Raw genomic sequence first — 11079 nt, 5'->3', positions numbered from 1 at the left:
TCCATCTGATGTTGAGTATTTTGGCTTTGAGGTTGCACAACACTTCACTACCTAGAGGATGACAACCCTCCCCAGCATGCACAGGATTAAAAGGCGATCAGGACAGGTTGCCAGACACAGATACTCTCATTAATGGCTGTGTGCAGTCAGTGTTTCCAAACTTGAATGTCTCTGGGTCACTGGAGGATGCAGGAGCCCCTGGAAGAAGCTCACAAAACCACAAATTGCACATTGGAAAAGGTCAAGTGCCAAACTTTCCCTGCGAGAAATCCATGTTGTGTCCATGTCTTATCAGTGCTGTACACCTTTAAAGTGCCATTACACAGATAAATTGTGTCTACAGCCAAAGACGGACACTCCGAGCTGTTTGATTCAGTTGCAGTGAAGCTGCATTCTAGCCGGCCTGATTGTTGCAGCGCCTAATGGCGAGGCCGGCAAACACGATGGGTTGCTATGCGTGGGTCGTGGTATCCAGGGGATCTGACAACTTTGAAGAAAACTTTTCTTCAAGCGGCAAAATAAAAACTCTCGGTCTTGATTAGGATTGTTTTGTTTTTGAGTTGCTGCTCGCCCCCTCTGTTCTGTGACTGACTCTGACCTTCCTGTGGAGGAGGTTAAGTGCAAGAAGATCTGATCCTTTTTATCACACTGGAGTATCAACATGTTCCCGTCACTCTGCACAGAACAAAGCAAACCCTTGTTATGTGGCTTTTGTCAGGATCATTGCGACTGTTTACATAAATTCATTGAGAGGTGAGGTTAATTCATAAGAAACTATTCTGTTGCAGCATAAATGAAACAAACTCTAGGCAGATTGGGTGACTGAGCTAATTAACCCACAAAGCACAAGGCTGCTATGTGTTGGGTTGCTTTTAGGTCAGCCTGCTTATCATCCTTAACCCCCCAGCCAATTTTACTTTCTTCAGTGCGAACAGTTCAGATTAATGATTCATTCATGTCAAATAAATTATATCCCGACTGATTCAGGAGCTCATTCACTCTCTGACAGATCTGCTTGGACAAATATGACTCATGTTGAAGTCACCCCGCAGCCTAAAAATAATCGTGACGGAGAATTTGGGTCAGTCTTAATGTCCACTTCCTAGAGGGAAATGGATTATTGCCTGATGCGGAGATTGGTGAAAAATGCATTTTATGTCCCCCACTGAGTCTGCAATCACCTGCTGAACATGAGAGGACATTTATATTTCAATGTCCTGCAGATAATTTGGGATGAAAAGAGATTTCTTGTTTGTTTTTAACAACAATGCAATATTTTCCTCTTACTTTCAGTTCAGTAAAACTTCAATGAATGTCATTACTGGCCACAGACTGTAAAGATATTACATATACGAGCAAGATCAACCAGTACTCTTTCTTCCCATCTGACGGGTCAATTAGACCTCCAACTGTTAGAAAACAATAACAGAAATCCAGATAAACCTGTTTAGGATTTGTGAGCAGTGGTGCTGTGTGAACCATGTTTTACAGCTGGGGTCTCTGCATCACTTCTGAAACACACCATCAGTCCAAAATATTTTATTTCTCATAGAAATGAGCTGATAATGACAAATCTGAATGATTTGTTAATCGATGGAAGCGTTTCGTTGCAAAGACACACTGCAATGCAGAAGAAAGCTGCAGGAAAGGATAAATGCTCCCGTTTCTCAGGACGCATCTGAGTTCAGAGGGGGGCACAGGAGCACTTCAGGTCAGACGCCGTATCCTCCAGCACCCCTGAACTTTCTGTCCCGGCTCCTGGGGTGAGGAGCCTCCGGGGGCGGGGGGGCAGCTGCAGCCCCTGCGCTCCTCGCCCCGGCCCTGCGTGGCGTGCGGTGGCCTGGACGCCGAAGTGACGAGCCTTGTGGTGCAATCTACGTGTGCACCGTCCCCGGGACTGACAGGGCCGCAGGTCCAATGAAAACAAGGCGGCATATTGAGGTTGTCAAATCAAAGCCAAAGGGGAGGCGCCGTCCCGCCGCCGTCTGAATTACGTCATGCACAAACAGCTGGTCGTTGGCAAAAAATCTGAAAAAATGTAGACCAGCACAGCGACTGAGAACTGCAGCCGGGCTGTAGCCCTCCGCTAGGTATTCCGCTTTGAACGATGTGGCAGCTGGAGCGCCCGGGCTCAGGACGGAGCCCTCCGAGGCTCCTCTTGCTTGTTTACACCTCTCTCTGCGCTCTTGGAGGTGAGTGCTTTCCGCTCAGTGTGTGTGTGTGTGTTGCTTTGACTCGCGAGGAGCTGTTCCTTTTGTCGGGGGTGCTGAAACCCTCCCTGAGAGCGGCAGCAGCGGATCCCCTCTCTGGCTTCAATTCAGCCTCCTGAACATCCACAGCCGCTGCTTTCAGTCGCCGTCAAAACCCGGTTTTGGCGAGCGCATCCCGGCTTCGATGGGGTGACGCATGGGGAGGGGGGGTGGACGGTCGCCGCTAATAACGGCACGCAGCGGACTGACAGATGCTCCTGTGGGCTGTGCGCTACGATGCGAGGGGTGACTGTGGCCACGGGAAAACGCATCAGGATGGACGGTGGTGTTGCCTTCTGTTTGTTTGTGCGTCTGTTTCTCGTTCTCTGTTAAAGGAGGCAAAGACAAAAAAAAAAAAAAAAAAATGACCAAATTTGTTCGGACAGAGATGTTTGAGTTCAACCGTTCCTGTTTTTAATTCAGCCTAATTGCGCTTGAACAGATTTATGTGTTGGCTGACGCGGCTATGAGGAAGTTAAACCTTTTAAATCTCTTTAAATTTGCCCCCCTCCTACCATAAAATACGACCAAGAAGTAGATCATGGTTTTCTTTCTGTGTATTTATTTCATTTTTAACAAAAAATAATAATACTAAAAGAAAAAAAAATCTCCCGACACGAAGTGTGTTTTTCTCCTTGGTTTTGGTGTCCACCCACTAAGTCTGTCCTTGCTGCTTCAAGACAGAGGCGTGAAAACAAAAAGCTCAGAGCTCATTTGCGGGACAACAATGAATCCGCACCTGCAGCACACGCTGTACCGGCTGTGGTCACAGGAGACCTCAGAGGTCTGTCTGAGGATGTTGCAGTCCCCCGATGGACTTGTTGCTGTTTTGCTCCATCAGTTCAGATAAATGCTTGGATTTCGCTGAAGACAGTCAGATCAATTTCCCCCTCTCCCTTCTTTTCCCAGGCTGACTGGGTTATTTATTTTTTATTATGTATTGTGTGTACACCACAGTGAGGAGGATCAAAGTGATGTTTGAGAATTGGGTCTTATTCATAGGAGAATGCAGAATTCAGTGTCTTTCTTTGAAAACAAAACAAATGCTGTCCTCTGAAGGGTTACTGTCTGGATGATCAGCGTGTCCACTGTGGGTAGATGTGTTGTTCAGTTTTGTATTGATCTTGTGAGTATTTCACATGTGACAGCTCTGATGTTGACGTCTTTGAGGTTGGAAGAGGAAGGTCCTGTAATTTCCATCCCTTTGTGTTTGCTCCTGTTGGTGGATGAGAGCAACATGAAGCAGAATACAGTGTCAAATTCTGCCTTTTAGTCATCATTACAGACGGTTCTTGTTTTGCATCTGCTTTTTTTTTCTTTATGCGATTTTAGAATCCTACAAGATCACGTTAGTCGAGGAGGCATTTTGAAAAGCCGCCTTTACCTACGCTGTTCCAAAAAATAAAGAAGTTTAAAGACTATCCAGCTCAGCATTCAAGGATAAATCTCTAGTTGAGATGGCAAAAAGCAGGATTATGTCTGTATTAAGCCTCTAACAGAGTAAAACAGTGGTAGGGAGGCGCTCATTGAAAAGATTACTGAATGCAGAGCTGTGCTGTAAGACAGCCTGTAAGCATCCGGCAGCCTTTATCTTCAAATGAAATGTCTTCATTTAGCTGGCAAACAAACAAGCGTATTTAGATATTTTGGCATGTTTACACCTTCGCATTAAGTGCAGTCACAGTGTGTGGCTGCTGGTTCCTCACTGAGACCTGCACCGTTTTTTATTTCCTGTGCAGAATCTGTTTTTTTTATTTTTGTTTGTTTTTTTTCACATAGAGGGGCTTTGAAAATATGCAAGTTCATTATTCAGATTTTCTAATAATAGCTTGGCATGTGGGCTTCAGCCATGCATTCAATTCGTCACAACAACCTCAGATGCTGAGATGTTTACAACATAGCCTGTCTTCTTCATTTAGGGTAACTGCATCCACCTATATCATGTGAAATCTGGCAAACGCAAGGTCGTGACAGTACCCAATAAAACACCTGTTTCAGAATACGCATAATTTGCGATCCATTCACACGAGTAACAAGTAAAAGAAACGTATTTTCTGAACACCTGCACATAGACAGGTATGCAGGAGAATAAATTATGGCTACAGCTGATTTTCCCTTGCTGAAATATCTGAATAATCTTCTAATGCTGAAACTACCCAAAAAATAAAGTCTGTAACCCCACTAATCATCACACAGCTCCTTTGATTTAGAGAAGCTTATTTTTGATGTCATAAAGGTCTTTCTTGTAATTGAGGTTATGCAGAATGTGGCGATGAGCTGATCAGCCTGATGTAAAGATTTCCTTTGAATAGTGCAACCACTAAAATTGGTGACTTTCAAAACATCTGTCCGACCAACAAGTAATCAACTGGTTACAGTATGTCATTCACTTTAACCGGTCTGACAGACAAGCAGAACGTGTAGATGGCTCACTGCAGACTCCAGCAGTGTTAGTGCCACACTCCACCTATTGAGTTACAGCACTTCAGTCTGTGACCAGTTGTAGGTGTCCATGTAATGAAAGCACACAGACGAGCCTTAATGTAAAGAAGGCTCACATATAATGCAGATAGCAGACCAGAGGAAGGCTGGGATGAGAGTGAAATTAAGGCTCGGAGCTTTGTATGGGATTATGCTTCAGCCCTTGACAGCGAGGTTGCTTCATTCTTCTGAGTTTCTGCCTCCTTATTCTGCGCCTTTAGTATTCAAGGTTGCTTCCATAGGTGAGAGCCAATGTGAGCTTTCAGGACTGGTAATAGTGTGGGGGAGAGGAGCCGAGCAGAGCCATTTTTCTCTTTTTCCGAACACACATTAGAACACGCTGCACATTCACCAAACCTTTCCCTTTGTGCACGCACGGCTCGGCACCTTGTAACTGTAGAGGGTCACTCGCTTTTCTTCACTCCGTGTCATCATCAAGGCAGAAAGCAGAAGCATTAGCAAAACATGCAGCTGCAAATGACAGCGTGGGTACAATGAGGTGACTTACTGTCTTTCTCTTAAATGAACCAGGCTCGTGCTGTTTTAGCAGCGCAGGCTTTTCATTGAATGCCCCAAAACGGTGCTGTGAGATTTTGCCATTTTTGTACAAATTGTGGGTTCGATAAATTACCCCCCAAAAGAAAGCAAACAGTGAAAGACGTCACCACAGGTATTCCAAAGTGCAGATGGTTGATATGCACAAACACAAAGGGTTGTATAAATGGAAAACGCTCTCCTCCGGCGAAACATCAAGGTGCCTCCACGTTGTTTCCATGGAATATCGCTGCCTTGTGTGTTTATATTCACAATAACATTTATCTTAATAGATGCAATATGTTCTAGTATAGCAAATAAATGTCTTGCACGCATTCTCCCCCAGATTATGCCCACCCGCTGGGTGTGTCCGATGCCAGCCAGGCTCATGTAGGTAATATGGGAGATTACACCTGTCGCTTGTTCTGCAGCTTTTATATGCAGAGCCGTCGGTGGATGTAATCCAAGGATTTGACATTATGCAGGACGTGAGTGAGTGTGCATACATACATCTCCCTCAGCTGCTTTAAAAGGAGTCTGTGATGGCATATTTAGATGATCTGGCTCTCTTAAAACCGTTTGCCAGGTTCAAGGAGAAGCTTGTCATTATGGACTTAAGTCGGAGAAGCTACTTATGCCTCTGTTCTGTTTACAGGAACAATAGTGCTGACAAATTGGAAGATGTTTGTACTTGAGTCAGTCATCAACTGAGTGTTAGCCACGCCTGCAACATAGCTAGGGATGGCAATGTCGGTCTGCTTATCTTGTGAAATATCTACCAGATGGATTGGTGCAGACATGTCATGGTTCCCAGAGGATGAATCCTGATTACATGGATAACTTTTACATGAGTTCTGATCAGGTCAAAAACTTTTTTGTCGAGTGCTTTGGTTTATGACCGAATGCCCGCAAAACCACAGCTGCACTTTGTGTGGAGGGCAGCACGCAATCACACCAAACTAAGATGGTAAACAAGGCGAACATTATACCTGCCCAACAATAGCCTGTTGGCACTGTCAATGTTAACATGTTAGCATGCTAACACGCTAAACTAAAATGGTAAACATCAAAGCATCATACTTTACCTGACAAACAACAGCATGGTACCATTGTCACACAGCATGGTACCATTGTCACATGCTAGCAGCCTGACAGCCGCTAGCATGGCTGTAGACGCTCAGTCTTGATGTAACACTTGAATTTTCCTTGTTATCCTTCTATCGATCCTCAGAAATATTCAGGGCCGCTCTCCTCTGGTTCTCTTCTTCACAGATTGCCTTTTTGTGACTGAATACTTCACCCGCACGCCTCGTAAGCTGAATGCTTTCAACTCCTTTGCGAGTGTGGAACTGTTCCACTTCAATGTGCCTGACGACACCATGATGGCCGTATGGAACCTCATCACCTTCAAGGAGCAAGGGGGCACGTTCGGAGACAGCTGCCCAAATCGCAATGTGACTGTGTAAGATAATGAGTTTGTCACAAGATCTTTCTGCTTCTCTGAAGCTGCTTGTATTAACTTAAAGTTTTTGCTGAAGTTGAAGTTGAGGAGTATATTTGTCTGGATACAATGAAATTCCATCTTCGAGAAAAGCAGTTTTGTACCTGTCAGTGTTGATTAAACAGCTTTATAATTCTAGTTTCAACTAGAAACTAGCTACTCAGAACCAGTAATAAAATGTCAGTAAGGTTTATTATAGTATTAAAATAATTAACGAGAAAAAAAGCTTGAAATAAGTGAAATGCTCTCACATAAAAACTGCCTGATGAGAAGATCTTGCCAGACAAACAAAAAGCACATATATATTAAAGATATTTCATCTTAGATTTTGCATTTACAGTGTAGTAAACAGCATCTTATACACGTTCCCTTTGGGAAAAGGTTATAGCAGCTGGTTAAATCTGAGCAGTGTCAGCTCTTACTGGCACCGTCGACATATGGAGGAACTGCTGTTCAGACATTAGCTGCATTTAGCTTTTAATTTTCCCTGTCTATTTTTATCATATTGGTGCGCAGCGCTTGTCATGAGAGCTGGTATCTCAGGTGACTCCTGTGTCCCTGTGAAGTTGTGATGAGCGTGGACGTGGTTTTCATATTCAGATATGTGCTGCTGGATATGATTACTAATGTTTTGGATTTGAATTTTTTCGTATTTTAAATAGAAGGTGCCATCTGTGCTCATGCTGTCAGCTGTTCCTATGGATGAATTTCATATTTGGCAGATGCCTCTCCTGTTTGTGAAATTATTAGGCCTAACAAGGATTGAATTTCGGCTTTGTGATTAATAGGTACTTCAGGTCTGGGGCTCCGCCAGTAATCAACCCCCTGTTCACCCGCTTCCCTCGGGACACGGTCGTCCCAGGATCCTTTGCTGTGACTCTTACCTGGACTCTTCCAAATCGTACAACGGGAGCATTCAACGTGACCAGCCCGCTCCCTGGAGACTGGTTCCTCGCTGCACATCTACCCAAGGATGAAGGCAAGATCTCAGTCAAGGTGAGCCCGAACATTTATCACAATAAACATAGTTTCATCTGTGAGTTGTAATGTTGGCAACATAGCAGGTGCTAACATTGATCACTGTTTTACTGCACTTCTGTAGATGGCGCCCTTTGGTTTGTCTGTTTAGCCCTAGTCGCTTTTACTGCTTAAATTAACCACCTTATTATAGACAGGTATAATGTTTACCATCGCAGCTTAGAGTGTTACCATGTTAGCATCAGCATTGCAAATTAAAACCAAAATATAAAGTACAGGTGAGGCTAAAGGGAATGCTGTCAGCTTTGCAGGTATTTATGCATAAAAATCACTGAAAAGTTGGAAGAGCTATTGCATGAATGTCTTTCGTGACCGTCCATCTAATAGTCATCAACATGCTTCAAAACCAGAAATGTCAACCTCATGGTCCACTCTAGTGGAAAAGTCAGTACAGATCACCATCATTAGGATACATTGTGCAGGAACCCTCAAAATCAGGGGATCAGCAAAGTCAGTAGGATTCATCCTCTGGGTACCATGAATGTCTTTCATGGTAGTCCATCCAGTAGTTGCTGCCACATGTCAGTCTGGACTAAGTCGGCGGACAGACTGAACGACAGACCGACCTGGCCATCCCTGAAGCCGTGCTGGCATGAGGAAAAACTCTCATCCACCATCAGCTGAATCGCTGTTTTGTTATGCATCGCTCACTAATGGAGACTGGCAAAACGGTAGTGTTATGTAATAGAACTTAAATGAGATCTACATCTAAAATATTTTCTTCATGGTTCCTTAATTCCCCTTCATGGTAGAAAATAAATCAAATGAAAATGATGTAAGCTTTCGTTAGGATTAGTATTCCATCGTGTGCTGCAGAGCTTAAAGAGGCAGAACAGCGTCAGAGAGTTTTTCTTCATCTCACCGTGTTCTCCCGTTTGGCCACATAAACACCTGCTGATTTCCATTTCAGGCAATTTATTTGTCACTGGCATGGTGATCAGTTGTGCTTCCTTTGTGGTTTCCACTGGCTAAAGGTGTACCTGGAATGCACAACAATCAAAAATATCATCAAAAGTTGCTATCAACATTGCAACAAAAGACCTGGTTTGCTTCGGGGCCACTGGGAATAGAGGCCGCGATGGCTAAAATGTGGCTCGCCTGCCGTGACACACTGTATAGATGGAAATAACAGACCTTTTTCCAGATTCTGCTTTCTGAAGCAATTTTCTAACATCCAAGATGTGACGTTTTCAGTTCAGAGAGGAAACACGGGTGGAAGCAATGCAAGCAGAACAGAGGGGATGCACACTGCATTATAACAATCTCAGTCAGCGTTTGAGGATTTAGCAACAAAAAACAAAGAAGTAGGGATAAACTGTATCTTCCTATTGCAATTAGGATACACTAAATGCCTCTCTCTACACAGCATGATTGGAGATTCATGATTCTCTGTATGTAGGCGACTTCATCAAAGTATAGGGCATCTGTGTAACGCTGACCTTATTTAGTTTTGGTGCTGCATGTGAGAATAATATAATCAATTACACTCCTGGAGTAGCTTCTTTTCCCTCGATTACCCATTATTTAAAAAGATCTCACTGTTTTATGATGATCGTTATAATGAGGGTTTGACATAGAGGTTTGCCAGTATATATTAGCCTTTTACTAAATGCTGGATATTGGCCAGTCAGCGTTGTCTACTGTCAGTACAATAGAGCTATCAATTCAAAAAAATCCATAAAAACCTGTAAAAGCTGCAGTTAAATCTCTTTTTTTCCACACACTGTTTGTTTTGTAAATCAGCTTAAATATTCATCCACAACATCAAGTTAGGTAGACCTTTACAGTCTAATGCTAACATGTTATTCCTGCAAAATCCTTCCTGTGTGAGATCTTTGTGTTTCATTAATGTGTGTAATGGAAGCATTTGAAATATAAGAAACCTGCTCAATGTACTGCCATTCAAGACAACACCACCACTGCATCTGCAGACTCAAAAGTGAGCATAAGGTTCAATAAAGCTGAAAATAAGCTCTAAAAGGACACATTAATTTCAGTACTATTGCGATGGATTGCATTAGACTGTTCAGGTGTACCTAATAAACTGGAAACTCAGTGTATACCCCAGAGTTTCCCCTAAAATTAAATTTTCTCAGTGGGTCATTCAAAGTGAAGGAGCTAAAATAATGCAATTAGTCAGGGTTTCAATGGGGAGTTTTAGTGCTCTATGGCCTCAATTGATTTTCAGAGGCTTCAATATCCTGCCAAGACTGAAATTCTAGGGAAAATAGATTAATGTCTGAATGGTCTTTGGCATGAAAATGGTCAAATTTAAAGATATTGAACACCGTCAAAAACCGTCTTCACTTTGAAACATTGGGCTTCAAAAACCCATGTTGGCTGAGCCTTAATTAAAACACCACTTGCTCTACAAGACACATGTGCAGGTCCAACTGACAGGCCGTAATAAATCAAAGGGTCACCTCGGCAGCTCCCGGACTAATACCACATGCCACAGTAATTGTGGCTGGAGCGGGTGGGGTTTGTGACTGGTTGACAGAAATGAAGGACCTCATTTGGCATTCACACCTGTCCTTTTGAATCAGGTGCAAAAGGCCCCCGGCCCTTTTTAAAACAAATTTCACAGCAGATCATGTGTAGAAACAATGCACGGTCTCCTGGCTCTAAGTCATTCTGTCTGCTCGGCTCATCTCGCAGAGTAATGCACATCGAGCATTAATGGCTCAGAACAACATGAGTGAAATAGTGGGTGCGTGTTACGCTATGTGGCAGGCAGAGGGAGGACAGAGTGATATTAATCCAAGAGGGTGACAGGCTTTATGCGCACAGTCCATTAGGATTTTTCAGCCAGCCTGAATGATATCTAATCTCCTCCTAACCGGCTTTTAAGAAACATTGGTGAGTTATCCACTAAATACCACCTAAACCACTGCTGTGTTATCTCTGTAGGGTCTGTCTGAAGAATGCCAGTATCTGTTCCAACCTCAGCTCATTGTCCAGAGGCTAATTGGGATTTCGGTGCTTTATCCTGGATACTTCATCGACCAGATGATCCCCGTCCATAACAGATCCGCACTTTATAAGTAAGTCTTGAAGTTGAGCTTCCAAAAACCAAAAGTCAGGATGGGTTGGCTTTGAAATTACACACTTAATTACGGATTACCTGAGAGAGAAATGCGCTTTTCTCTTGCACATCGACCTCCCTGGTCCACCTCCTCATCAGCTTCTTAGGTTCTGATTATTCCTCGACTCTTCTCTATAAGCTTATCTTGCATTTTCATTTCAAAAAGATGCAATTTCCAAGTGTGTGCTTAT

The 11079-nt window shown here is 43.4% G+C and overlaps 1 protein-coding gene across 1 annotated transcript in view; it reads left to right on the top strand.

The window, feature by feature from the left end:
• The first annotated feature begins 2107 nt into the window (after positions 1-2107).
• The window catches only part of tmem8b (transmembrane protein 8B), a 34944-nt gene continuing 25972 nt past the window's right edge, over positions 2108-11079 (top strand). The window contains exons 1-4 of the mRNA XM_041936408.1: positions 2108-2192; positions 6537-6726; positions 7554-7761; positions 10714-10847. Coding sequence (XP_041792342.1) covers positions 2108-2192; positions 6537-6726; positions 7554-7761; positions 10714-10847 — 617 coding nt within the window. The remainder of the gene's footprint in view (positions 2193-6536; positions 6727-7553; positions 7762-10713; positions 10848-11079) is intronic.

The sequence above is a fragment of the Chelmon rostratus genome, chromosome 5 (genome assembly GCF_017976325.1).
Source record: "Chelmon rostratus isolate fCheRos1 chromosome 5, fCheRos1.pri, whole genome shotgun sequence".
Lineage (NCBI taxonomy): Eukaryota > Metazoa > Chordata > Actinopteri > Chaetodontiformes > Chaetodontidae > Chelmon > Chelmon rostratus.
Note: the sequence above shows the minus strand (reverse complement) of the source record. Positions and strands in the feature narration are given on the sequence as shown.